This window comes from Tachysurus fulvidraco, chromosome 15, assembly GCF_022655615.1.
Source record: "Tachysurus fulvidraco isolate hzauxx_2018 chromosome 15, HZAU_PFXX_2.0, whole genome shotgun sequence".
Taxonomy (NCBI): Eukaryota; Metazoa; Chordata; class Actinopteri; order Siluriformes; family Bagridae; genus Tachysurus; species Tachysurus fulvidraco.
The window spans coordinates 6,841,309-6,855,863 of record NC_062532.1 but is presented as its reverse complement, the minus strand read 5'-3'; the positions used below and the strand labels follow the sequence as shown (position 1 = coordinate 6,855,863).

Below are 14,555 nucleotides of genomic sequence, written 5' to 3'. Positions count from 1 at the left end.
CACACACACACACACACACACACACACACAAATTAATACATGGAAATTGAACAAATAAATTGTGGTCAGTTATCCTTACCAAACACAACAATGTCCCCATTATTGTTTCTTTCTTTTTTTAAATGTTTATTATTTTTTATAAAATTTATTTTGAGACAATGTCAATTGTAAAAAGCGCTATATTTTTTGTTTGCCGTGTTACTTGTGGAGGAGATATCACACTTGCTTTTCTTCAAAACTTAAGAGCCCTGAAACTTGCCTAATAATTGTGCACACAGTGTATAAATATATGAATGTATGTGTTATTTTGAGAGAAAAAAAAAAGATTGAACCAATGCTATTCTGTAACTTTCCTCCGAAATGCATTTAGCAACTATTAGCATTTATTAGCGTTAGCACCAGTGCTGTCTTGCAGCATTTTGTTTGATTATGCAGTTCATTTTTCTGTTACTGTGGAAATAATGTGTTTATAATAAACTATGATATGTATGTATAATTGATTCATTTGATTGTACATTCTTACTTTTATTTATTTATTTTTTAAGAATGTGTTCAGGAAGTAAATTTTACTATTGTTTCCTACATGTTTTGATTCATTTTTACATAAATTACATTAACTGTGAATTATAAAATGACTATTCTGATATCTTAATCGTTACTAATAGTTGATATGGTTAATAATATTTCTTATATAATATTTAAGGTAAGAAATATTATATAAGAAATATATACCTTATTTCTTACAAATAAGGTTCAAATAAGGAACCTTACAAATAAGGTTCAATCACCTTAAAGGAGTAAAGTGGCTCAACTGCTTTGTACACATTCATAGCTCTTAATCTTAAAGCTGAATTAAGAAATATTAATGAAATTCTGTTGAATGCCCGTCCCTTCATGGTTTCACAAAGCTGCTGTTCTACAGTATGTCCAAATGAAAGTCATGAACACTACTCAGCACTCCTGGCAGCAGACAATGCCATTGAATAGGCTGACTTGTGCAGGCACACGGGTATTATCCCTGCACAGGTGTGTGTGTGCCCTGCGATGAGTTGGCACTCCGTCCAGGGTGTATCCTGCCTTGATGCCCGATAATGCCGGTAGAAAATGAGTGAGTGAGTGAGAGGTGCAAGAAGAGAGGTCTTTGCCCCAGAACAGAAATTGAATGACTTCCTTTAGAGGTGCTGGAGACAAATGGGCAGTCGTGGCCTAATGGTTAGAGAGTCTGACTTGTAACCCTATGGTTGTGGGTTCGAGTCTCAGGCCGGACACGACTGAGGTGCCCTTGAGCAAGGCACCGAATCCCCCCCCGACTGCTGCCCGGGCGCCGCAGCATAAATGGCTGCCCACTGCTCCGGGTGTGTGTTCACGGTGTGTGTGTGTTCACTGCTGTGTGTGTGTGCACTTCGGATGGGTCAAATGCAGAGAACGATTTCTGAGTATGGGTCACCGTACTTAGCAGTATGTCACTTCACTATTAAAAAAGTAAAACACCATATTATCATCCACTCCTGGAAAACTTGCTCATGTGTGGTGGCGTCCTGTACAATCCTGCTAAACACCAACACTCCATAATCTAACATCTGCATACCCATATCCACCAATTAATGATCTGGATTTGGGATTTATTCCAGAAATCACCATTGGGTATCATTATGCCCTTTAAGTGAGTAGAAATGGACAATGAATTTTGTTGAAAAAAAAAAATGCCAACAGCCACCCAGGGCAAAACAATGTCAGGTAAAATTACCTGGAAAATTAGTGGTACTGTTCATGTTCACATTCATGTTTAAATTCAATTCAAAATGTATTTGTATCCCACGTTTAACATGTACATTGTCTCAACGTAGCTTTACAGAACATAAGAAATATAGTACAAAAAGTTAAATATTATACAGAGATTAATAGTATACAAACGTATAAATTTAATATTAGACATACTGTATTTAAATGTGTTTGTATGTATCCCAAATGAACAAGCCTGAGGTGACTGAGGTGATTGTGATGAGGAAAAACTCATCCTGAGATGGAAGAGGAAGAAACCTTGAGAGGAACCAGACTCAAAAGGGAATCCATCATTATTTGGGTGACACTGGACGGTGTGAATATAAACTGTTATAAACACCAAAGTATCAAAGTATTATGAATAATGTCCTTTCTACAATCAGATACAGTCTGACTAAAAGGTGACTCTCTCAAATTATGGCATCAGTTTCACTTCAACAAGTAAGCCACCTCCACATTCCCTTTTAATCATCCACAGACAGTTGAGTGGAAAGTTAGTCTCCTTGTTGCTTTATGTGTTGCTTGCTGTCCATGAGGTCCTCCAAGACTTTCCCAGGGTTCGCCTAAGTTGAGTTTCTCTTTGTCAGGGGCCTTACAGACTGCTGGATATATGATTAAACAAGTTTGGGAACAGCAGCATTCCTACTTCTGAAGTGTGTGATCGTCAGGTGTCCACAAACTTGTGCCCATATACAGTAGCATACTTCCACTAGATACAGCATTTTAGGTATTGAAATGGTATAGCTTGTGTTTCATATGAAAAGAACTTGGGACACAAATTGGAGAACAAGCTGTAGTTTATTAGGATTTTCTTTAAAAAATTCTATTAGTAAAAAAAAATCATTAATTTGTTCTAAAAAAATGTGTAGAAATGCATACAGCTCTGATCTTGAACACTGCTGAGAGACATATGAACATTAAACATTTTCACAAATAAATAAATAAATAAATACATACATACATACATAAAAACACACATCAATAAACACAATCTGCAGTCACATCAGGGATTAAACTATTTTAACTGTAATCCTAAACCTTACTATAAAAACAGAGTCCTACCGTGTGGTAATGCAGTACAAAACATTTAGTATAAACATTCGCTAAGGCTCACTGGAGCTGCACGGTGTCTTCCACTTTCTTATTAGTCTTTGTTCCAGAAGTTTCCTTCCCATTCATAATCTCTAAAGACATTCCAGAAAATTCTTATCTAAATGTACAAATCATCTAATCGAATGTAAGACAAATAAATCACCACCTGTCTGTTGAAAAAAAAGGTAATTTATGTGTTTCCCTTCTGAAACTTCTAAGACGAGCAAAAGATCACTGTTTACCTTTGAATCCATGGTCAACAGCAACAATTTTGATTGATTGGTGAATATTGCTTTTTGAGATTTAAGGTTCACCAAAATTTGAAGCACTTTATTCACTTTAAACATTCATCATTGCCTTCACTAACATACCAAACTTACACAATAAAAAAACATACAAAATTAGTGTGACATTATCAGCTACATCATCCTTGATTCTTTCTCATTTTCTTCCCTTTCTGTTCTTTCAGTCTGTCTCTTCATCTGTCCGACTCTCAGTTTTGTCTGTGCTTTCTGAATCATTTTAATATAAACTGCCTTAACCTATTTTCTCCACTGGAGGATGAGAGAGAGCAGCAGAGAGAGGCAGAGTGACAGAAAGGAAAGAGGTGATAATGTCTGGACGGCTGATTTGACCGAGCCATTAACTCTACTCCTGTCACGAGGGCGGGGTTTATAAGGGTGGGCGGGGTTTTGTGGTGAAATGGGCCAATCATTCCTGTAGAGCTCATCAGCTCCAATCATTCCAGATCCGCTACCATCCTCATCATCACCTAGACAGACAAATACACATTAGTGAATGACAGAAACAATGAAGGACATTCACTCATCCTCACAGAGACACACTCACTGTGCAATGTGTCTGTGTCGATGCCTTGATGTGCGAGTGTGAGGCGGTGTGTTGCCACCCGAAGCTCCATGAGGATCTGACGGGTTCTGATGTCCAGAGAACTTTCAACATCCACTTCTGGGTTGTTCAGCTGATTTACCAAGCCATCAGATGTGACACTCATAAGATACCTACACACACACACACACACACACACACACACACACACACACACACACACACACACACACACACACACACACACACACACACAGATGTCACCTCTGAGATATTTCAGCACAACGAAAAAATAACTTTTCAGGGTTGTGTACTACAGAAATATTTGATAGATAAATCTCTGAGTTGATATAAGTGCTTAAAGACAAACGTGCCAATATGCTGACTCTCCATAGTAATGTACCCGATTAGATAGTATACAAACACACACACAAACACACACAAGCACACCTTCCACGTGTGTATCCATTCCAACAGCGCTCCTCGTTGGTAACATCTGCAGCCATTTTGTCTTCGTTACAGAGAGAGTGAGGCAGCATTACCCAGAACTCTCTCATTGGCCTCAGACGCTGCTGCAGATCCAACACCTGAACACCACAATACATACAGTATACGACTAACATATCAACACCCAGATACAGTGAATTAGTGACTATATGAATTAACATCTGAACACACTGATGTAACACAGATGTACATTAACAAAGAAACACCTTAGCACAATTTGTGTAATGAGAGACAGCAGAATACAAAAACATATGAACCTCAGCACTAACTCTTTGTCTTACCAGTCGGTCCATATTGGTTCCTGCAGCAGTTGTAGGCTTTTCTTCTGGACTAAAGGTTCTGAAAGTCTTTCTGCTGTCTCGCTCTCTGTCAATCTTACGCTCTTTCTCTCGTTCTCTAGATGAGCGTTTGTTCCTACTGGGGGCTGGACGGGGATTCCCACAACCCTGAAACACCTGCACTCACACATGCACACAGTTACATATAACACCTGCTATGAGGATTGATAAGCGATCAGGCATGTGTGTGTGTTTGTGTGTCTGACCTTGGTGGAGATACTAATGCTGTTCTCCTGCATGTGCATGATGCCTTCAGAGATTTTCACAGCTACAGAATCAGCAGCCAGTTCCACATTAAACGGTCCATTGAGTCTCTCTGCCAGGGAGAGGAGAGAGTCTGGCACAGACAAACACATTAAGTACTTCATTTTACCATTAATACAAAGGAAAAAAATAAAGCTTACCCAAAAACCCATTGCAAATATTAGTTTTGTACTCCTGCAACAATTGTTCCCTTGGACCATGGCCTTTAACAACCCTTAGACATAAATTATTCTAAACCCTGCCCCTAGTAGTAGTTACCCCTTATTCAATTACAACCACAGCCCCTTAACTGTAACCTGACCCCCCACCATAACAAAACCCTAATCATATTTTCTCCTGTTAGGTATTTGCCCCAAAATGTACTCAACTCACCATATTCCTAAATGTAGCCCTCAAAATCAACTCTTACATCATCACTCCACAAATCACATTAAAGCCAGTCACCATAGTCCCACTCCAACCATAACCATAGACTGTGCATTATATTCTTGCTCCACTCATATTCCCTGAAATATATACTGGCCTATATAATGCCACAAACCACAATGATCATGATGATACTTTTGTCCCAACAACGATTCTGAAATAATAATTTGCCCCAATTTGCTGTAATTATACCCCAGCTATAATAAAAGCCTTTCCCAAAGGTTAGGGTTAGTGTTGTTCAAAGTTCTTGAATATTTTGGTGAAGTTTGTCACTAGAGTTGTAATTGTTTTATAATAAAAAAAACCATAATTCAATTTAATTAAGTAAATAAATAAATTAACTTTCAACCCCTAACTGAAGCACTGACCCTTGTTGCTCACCAATGAAGCGATTCCACTCCGTGTTAAGCTCTGCATGATTGGCCAGACAGCCCTTCATGACGTTGAGGCACAATGGGTGGCAGGACCTGATTGAGGGACTCCCACCACATAGAGGACAGTACAATTGACGCATCAAAGCCTTACCGCACTCCGCACTTACACTAAACTACAGAGAAAAACAGAGATCATGTAAGAGAGTTAGAAAAAGTCACTGGAAAATGGTACCATACATATATCTCCTGTACTATAACTTTTTGCCATGCATCTTCAGAGTGCCCTAATAAATAAATGACATGAAGAGTTCATGTGGAACTGGAAAAAATGTCAGCGAATTTGGGATGGAGTTCAATGCTGCTAGTTATAGGGGATAAACTAGGGAGAATTTGGAGTATGTTCTCCCCCCCCCCCCCCCAACTTAACTTGTGTATTAACTTCACTTATTGGAGTTGGCTGTGAGAATGATGGACTGGTTAGAAATAAATCTGCTACCAAGTGTGTTAACACTTACCTTAATGGCTTTGTTAACAATGTCTTTGCCGGTAAAGAGTCCCTGCACTAAGGCCCTTGCAGCGATTAAAGCACGAGACAACTAAAAACAGAGAGAGAGAGAGAGAGAGAGAGAGAGAGAGAGAGAGAGAGAGAGAGAGAGAGAGAGAAAGAGAGAGAGAGAGTGAAAGAAAAATGCGCATAACTATTCACCCTCTGAATAAATGTTTGGTAGAACTATATTTGAAGCGGAAAGTCTTCTAGAACATGTCTTTATTACCAGATATTTTTAAACATAGTTTTTCTCTGTCATTGGTGATTTTATTTTTTGGGTCTCTACAAAATGATGCTACCAGCACCATGTTTATAGCATATAGCACATGGGACCGAGGTTGAAAAGGAAAGGTTTGAGCAAATCAGACTTGTTTGCTGAGTCTCCAAACTCCAGATTTATTATTGCTTCTGTCAAGTATTCAATTATTTTCCAAGCTCTGTTGCCTGATGAAAAGATTCTCACATTTGGAGTGTGATAGTGTTTGATTTGCTCTCTTCTTAATATAAACTGATGTTAATATAAACTCTGGAGGCTTATAGGACCTTGTGGATTTGAAGTCAATTGACATTACTTGTACAAATGTGGACTCAAAGTGATGATTATATATACAGTAAGATCTATGCATGACTGTAATTAAACAAATCGAGTTGATTTTTATACACACACACACCCTACACATTTGTCATGTGTCATGCATGTTACCTGTGTGCTGAGTTTGCGTTGCAGTTCTCCAAGTGGCTGAAGATGTTGTGTGTGTTTGCTTACACACTCCAGATAATCCACACTGAAGTGATAGTGAGGATTCAGTAGAGTGAACACGCGTTCCACTAACTCGGTCCAGAAATCTGACACAGCTTCTGATACATATGCACCACCATCTACACACACATGCATACACATAATTACACCATTGTCATTTCTCTGGATTGGCCTTATTTATCCTTACTAGTTGCTAGTTTATGTGCTTCAGGAAGCTGTAGGATTTTAGTCATCATCATTTGAATACAGCCAGTGACTTTCTACTTGTCTTGAGTCAGTGCTATGTGGGTGACTCATCTTTCTGCTAAAGTGGAATCTTTCTGTTACCTGCATACACTACCATTTGCTAATAACTATGCTCTGACTATTAAACTGTCCTAAACTCATCTAAGTACATCTAGAAGCCTTTACTATCACCAGACATATATTACAGCACACGAATTCATTTCTTCACATATCCCAACTGAGAAGGTTGGGTGTCGGAGCACATGATACAGTACCCCTGTAGAAGGAAGGGTTAAGGGCCTTGCTCATTTGTCCAACAGTGGCAGCTTGGCAGTGGTGGGGCTTGAACCCTGACCTTCCGATCAACAACCCAAAGCCTTAACCACTTAACCTCAACCACTGCCCTATTACCTGCATTTTCATGCCAAACATTCAGTATCTTTTTATTATATTCAGTAAAGTACGTAAATACATATATAATTTGCACACTAACATGCACAAATTTATACAATTTGAAACCAATCAACCAAGTGTCACATTAGTGAGTTTCCGTATACATACATTCACACAAACCCAGGGATTCATGAGGTAGTATCTAAAAATGTCAAATTTCATCTGCAAAGAAGTACATTTGTTCATATGCAGCTTGATTATGTGTATTTATTTCCACTTTTTTCTAATTGAGAACACTTTACCTTACTATGTCTTATTATTAGACTGGCTTTAATTCACTATAAGTACATGTAAATAGTACACTGGAATAATAAAAGCTCTAAAATGCCCTCTTGTGGGACCCTGGGGAATTGCTGTATAATTCAAATACAACATAAAACACCTTTTTTATGTTGTTTGTATAAACATAAACAAGACAGGTTGACCAGTAGGAGGTAGTGTGCATGTGTAAGGTACACACACGGTATATACAAATGCTATATACCTACTGATGTGAATATATAGACCATGGAGAACAAACAACAACAGCTTGGTTCTGTTACACTGTGGTGCACATTGATTTTTGTGGCCATGGACGGGGTCACTTGTCCCCTTAGAGAGAAGCGTCACTGCAAATCAATACAAAGGTCTTCTGACAGATAACATTTATTCCCTTAGAAGGAAGTGGTGCTTTGTCCCCTTAGAGGAATGTGTCACTGCAAATCAATACAAAGTGATGATATCCAATGACGAAAAATTTTATCTGAATTGGCGGGGGCTCTTCTAATATGACTCCACACCATTCAAAAGGGGTGAAGGGGTCACTGAATGGTGAATGAGAATGAAATAATGTAAAATCATATGCAATAACCTTCATGGTCACCAGATTTTACCCCAATCAAACTCCTATTGTAGATGTTGGAGCGGCTTCTTGTCATGTTGTCTTCCAAGCACCTTACTAAGAGACTTGAGGGTTTTGTTTGTTTGTTAAATGTCTATATTTTTCAAGGATCTTACCAATATATACTATTACACACATATACACATACCTGTATAGTATTGTCTCAGTTGTGTGAACAGTTGTTGGAAGAGCCGTGTGTTCTGTGTGTACAGGCGTCCATACGTCTTGATGAACATCTGATTCATCGACTTCTCTGATACACCAATTAGCTCACGGAAAAATTCTGACAACACCCACAGAAAAACAAGAAAAAAACCTGGACTGAAACAGTTTCTACAAAACTGAAAGACCATGTTATTGAAATTAGCATTAGCATTAGCAGTGTCTAGGCTAATAGTGTGCATTAATTGTCCTCTAGCCTGTTATCAATGTTTAAATTCTGGCTAGACATTTTTAAAAACCCACAAGTGGACACAAACATGGTCCCATGTTGGTATGAAGGAGAAATTATATTTAGGGTGATTGTTAAATAAGGCCAGAATGCTGTAGATATGTACAAGGTAAGTGTACACAGTGTTAAAATGAGAACATGATCTTTCTCACCATCAAAGCGGCGGTGTGTGTGGGTGAAGCTTGTCAGCAGGAACTGACTGGTCTCCTCAACAGAAGACAGGAAGTCAGCTTCACTCTGCCGTACAAGCTTTTCTTCCATCTCACTTGTACAACATGTGTAATCACGTGGACAGTAACGCAGGTGTTCACCTGCCAATTAAAGCACCAGATAAGTACACAATCCTGTCCAGTCAGAACAGAATATGGTCCACACCATACCTCACAGTGACCAATTAAAGCACATTATATTTCACAACAGCCAATATGAGAAAAATATATCACATGCTGACCAAAAAGAGACAAAACATATCAAATGCTGTCAAATAAAAGAAACAACATATCACAATCAGACCAATAAAAGACAAATCACACACATAACACTCAGTATCCAATATGAGCAAAAAATATCACACACTGACCAATCAGCACAAACTATATTCCACATCAGCCAATCAGAATAAAACACCTCACACACCAGCCAGTAAGAATAAAATATATCAGGTAAGGGTTAGTCTGAGCAAAATACAGTGTATTACACAAAATAAAATCACTAAATAGATCATCCTGAACAATAAGACCTTATTATAATATTACAGTGTAAAAGTTCATGTAGATTAGAACAAGGTTGAATTAACATTATGTAACTTTTGTTTGAAGTAATTGAAATGTTCTGGCCATCACTTTATTAGCATTGCACAATCATGTCCATTAAACTAAGGTTAAACACACAGGCGCACAGATGTAAATCCTCTAGTCTCATCTGAAATTCTCTTCACACTTTCAGTTCTCCCTTTTGTTCTCTCTTCTACCGCCATTAATGACGCTCATCATCCCTCTCTTCACCATCTGCTGCCCTGACCCATGGGACCTCTCACACACCCCTAAAATTTCTGACCAAAAATGTCTATGCAACTGTTTCTGATAAATACACTCCAGAGAGTTAGCTGTCACACACACACACACACACACACACACACACACACACACACACACACACACACACACACACACACACAAACACACTTATAACTCTTTGTTGAGTCCCCCAGCCAAGTAAATGTAAATGAATCCAAACCCACTGGTATTGATCTGCTCAAAGCACAAATCATTCAGTATTGCATGCACACACACTTTTCACAGAAGCTAAAATGTTAAAATGCTAATTCATCACTTCGTTCAGTTCTGCAACATTGTTTAATATTTAATGTGTTAACTTAATTTCCTGGGCCTTCCAGAAATCAGTATGTACACTGGTCGGCTGTTTTTTTTTTAATGTCTTTTGTGTATCGTCTTGTATTTTTTGTTTGCACTGTGTTTTGTTATTTTGTGTCTTGTTTGTCTTGTCCTGCACTGTTTGCACCATTTATGTATCTAGGACTACTTACTAGGTCCTTATCTCTGTCTTTTTATGTAGCACCACGGTCCTGGAGAAACGTTGTCTCATTTCACTGTGTACTGCAACAGCTATATATAGTTGAAATGACAATAAAAGCTTCTTGACTTGAGTTGGCATTAAGAGATAGCTGTTATTTTAACCCATTAAACTCACACTACATTTACCAGTATATGGTGTTGTCTTGTTTAATACTACCATGTGATTTTGATTTCAAATCCTGACTTATACAAAGGTTTACAAAGTGGACAAAACCCTCACATTTTAAAATCAATTTCTGAAATAAAATGAAAAAATATAAAACTCTACAATGTATGACATTTAATCTTACACTATTAAAATACTTATTGTTTCAAAAAAGTATATTCCAGTCAGTTCTGTTTAAATTGTTGGAGGCAATAGGGTCATATTTATCACTAATATAAATACATAATCTATACATTTGTGTAGAAATGTAATATATATGTTTCAATAAATATATCAACATAATGAACAAATTTTTTTCCCCAAAACCATTTTTAGGCATGCTAAGATTACAGCTGGCAAAATTAAACTGAATTAATTGTATTTAAATTTTATATATATACAATATATATAAAATTATTATTATTATTATTAGTAGTAGTAGTAGTAGTATATTCTTGTCCAATAACATGAAACTAGACAATGTACGACAACAAAATCCCAAGTGTTGAATTAATACTGTATAGTGTTAATATATATACAGTTGGACACAAATGAACTCTAAACAAGTCTAAACACACTGGGTGTTAACTCAGCTCTAGGGATTTTGCTGTGCACCTAGTTAGTGGGCTAATACTTAGTGGGATCTGCTAAGTAACTGCCTATAGTTTATGGGGGCATAGAAGCCTTTATTATCGCCACATTTGCATTAGAGCACAGTGGAATTCTTTTCTTTACATATCCCAACTGAGGAGGTTTGGGTCAGAGTGTAGGGGCAGCTATGACAGCACCCCTGGAGTAGGGAGGGTTGAGGGCCCTGCTCAAGGGCCCAACAGTGGCAGCTTGGCAGTGCTGGGGCTTGAACCCTGATCCTCCGATCAAAAACCCAGAGCCTTAATCACTTGAGCCACCACTGCCCCTATATACAATGGAAAGACATAGAAAGGAAAATGTGTTCAGATTAATTTTAGATCCAATAATAATTCATATTATTATTATTATTATTATTATTATTATTATTATTATTATTATATTATTATTATTATGATTATTATTATTATTATTATTATTATTGTTGTTGTTGTTGTTGTTGTTGTTGTTGTTCTTCAGTGTGTGTGTGTGTGTGTGTGTGTGTGTGTGTGTGTGTGTGTGTGGGTGGGTGTGTGTCTTACCGGACATGGCGTTGAGGGGAGCAGCGCTCGCGCTGTAACCCCGTTCTCCATACGCACGCCGGGACTCGGAGCAGCTCCGCGCATTAACGGAACCGAAAAGCACGCACACGAGTACAACACGCAGTCCCAGTGTCTTTCTCATTTCCATCCGGCTCATTATCAACATCATCATCATCCACCATCCACCCTCACACACTCGGGAACAGCGGACTACTTTAAAGTTTGCTCTTTGCTCATCAGTTTTGTCGGTAAACAGAATATATCTCCCCCACGATGATAAAACACATGAGCACTTCTCACCAAACGCGCACGGCACCGGAGAAACTACGGGACTTTCATCGGATGCTGTTTTCGGGGGCTTGTATTTGCACGAGCTCCTGCTGCTGACGGTCTTTGTCTCCGTGCCTGAAAGATCAATTCTCCAGCATCCCTCCCTCTATACAGAACAATGGGACAAAGAGAGAGAGAGAGAGAGAGAGAGAGAGAGTGTGTGTGTGTGTGTGTGTGTGTGTGTGTGTGTGTGTGTGTGTGTGTGAGAGAGAGAGAGAGAGAGAGAGAGAGAGAGAGAGAGAGAGATGGTTTGACGGAGAAACAGATGGAGTCAGATGTTTAATTAAAAGCAAATTTGACTTGCACTGCATCTGAATCTAAAGCTTGTGTGTGTGTGTGTGTGTGTGTGTGTGTGTGTGTGTGTGTGTGTGTGTGTGTGTGTGTGTGTGTGTGTGGGCGTGTGTGTATGGGCGTGTGTGTATGTGTCTTCCCTATTCAGCACTGACTTTTGAGTTATTTCAATTAATCACTATTAATTAGGTATAATGAAAAATAATAACAAAATGATAGAGTTTAGGTTTTTCGTAAATGAACAGATTTTTTATAGTGCTTTAAGATGATACAGACTCCCCCACCTCTCTCTCTCTCTCACACACACACACACACACACACACACACACACACACACACACACACACACACACACACACACACACACACACACAGAGAGAGAGAGAGAGAGAGAGAGATACTTTAATACTTTAATTAATAGTTAATATGTTTAATATGTAATTTAATATTTAATATGTTCCTTCATATCTTCTTCCTCCCATGTTCTCTTTCATGAGAGCATCATGAGACTCCTAATGCATGCATCCATTTTGTATATTAAAATGTTTTACATATTTAGAATAAAATATTGGTTACATTCCTGGTTCCTTGTCATTGTAAAAAATGCAAAAATATTTACAAAATCTTAAACTATCGAAACATAAACCACACCCATTGAACAAACACAATGTATAGTATAATTTTAAGACTTCATCGGAGAGAAGTAAGCTAATATCAAACAATTAAAGCATTCAAACCATTATATCATTATGACAAATCTGGTTTAATATTATAAACATTAATATTCTCTTGGCAAGAGAAAGATCTAGCACAACCAGTAACTCTTTACAAACTTGAGTCAGAAACTGCGAATATTCTGCTTCCAACACCTCCATATTTGTCAGAATTACCTCCCTTAGCATTTGTCACACTAGACTAACCTATAATACTGTGAAGCAATGGGTGCCAATTGCTGAACACTGAGCCTTTGGAGCCCTTTGCAAGCAAAGGAGACCCTTCTGGATGTCTGCATTGATGCCTAAGTCTTCTGCCTATGCTTCAATATTTTATGTCTTGGGAGTGAAAACGCATTAAACTGTAAGACCATTCACTCATTTAGGCTGCAAGGGGGCAGGGCAGGATTAATAGATAACAGAGCTGGGGCCCTACATATTCACCAGTTTAATAAATTATTTGTGCAGGTATTCAGCTATACCTTCATAACAGTAACAAAAAGAATAAAATGCAAGTTTTTTGTGCAATCAGGATACGTGTGGATGTTAATATGTATAAAGGTTCAGTTGCCTGTGGACAAAGATGTGGCATGACGGACATGTATGGAGGCAGGGGAAATGTTTGAATATGTAATGGGAAAAATCAATTTTATCCCAGTCATTGCTTTTTCTTTTGTACCTTCAAAAGTCACATTTTATGTTTAAAAATGAACAAAACATCAAATGATATCTTGCTTGTGATGGTCCAAATACAGGGCAGAAGATGGAGGAGGTGACAAAGAACAAGATGGAGATGAAGCAATTTTCTTTCTATTATTGGCACAACCCAACTGATAATTCGAATATTTCCAAAAGGACTTGAAAATTACACAAAGAGGCAATGCTACCTGTTACATCACTGTGCTACCTTAAGATGGGACAAGTTAATATAAAAAATGCTTGTAGTGTCAATTCATTTTGTTCAGGGAACCAAAAAGTATTTATTAGTCTACATTTACATTTGTTCATATTTTACAGTGTGAATACAGTGGACAGTTAAGTGTTCTCAGTGTAGCCTATTTGAGATGCAGTCACAGTTTAGATTCACAAAGGCAGTAAATATTGTCCTCTAAAACTGTTCTGCTGCTTTGCCAGAAATGTAACATGTGATTACATGATATGATAAATCCTCATGTTGGGATGGTGTGAAGATTAACATAAAACAAAATGGAATTCTTGACCACTACAGTGATTTACCGCTATCACTTCTGATTAGCATGTGCTCACTTTTGCCAGCATGAGCGAATATTTCATGAGGATTTACAAATGCCTCGTTGCTGAGAGAAACTGTCCAGTTTACCTGAAGCACTTGACATGTATTTGCATGC

General features: G+C 38.0%; 1 protein-coding gene across 1 annotated transcript; it reads right to left on the bottom strand.

The window, feature by feature from the left end:
* Window positions 1-2,652: 2,652 nt before the first annotated feature.
* Window positions 2,653-12,351, bottom strand: gpc2 (glypican 2). Its single transcript, XM_027171704.2, has 11 exons — window positions 11,855-12,351; window positions 9,098-9,256; window positions 8,643-8,777; window positions 6,880-7,055; window positions 6,145-6,225; window positions 5,637-5,802; window positions 4,772-4,902; window positions 4,509-4,682; window positions 4,171-4,307; window positions 3,724-3,893; window positions 2,653-3,646 (listed from the first exon to the last, which is right to left on the bottom strand). Exons 1-11 carry the CDS (start codon window positions 12,027-12,029, stop codon window positions 3,417-3,419), a joined length of 1,734 nt encoding a protein of 577 aa, XP_027027505.1. The 5' UTR covers window positions 12,030-12,351; the 3' UTR covers window positions 2,653-3,416.
* Between the last annotated feature and the right edge of the window lie 2,204 nt (window positions 12,352-14,555).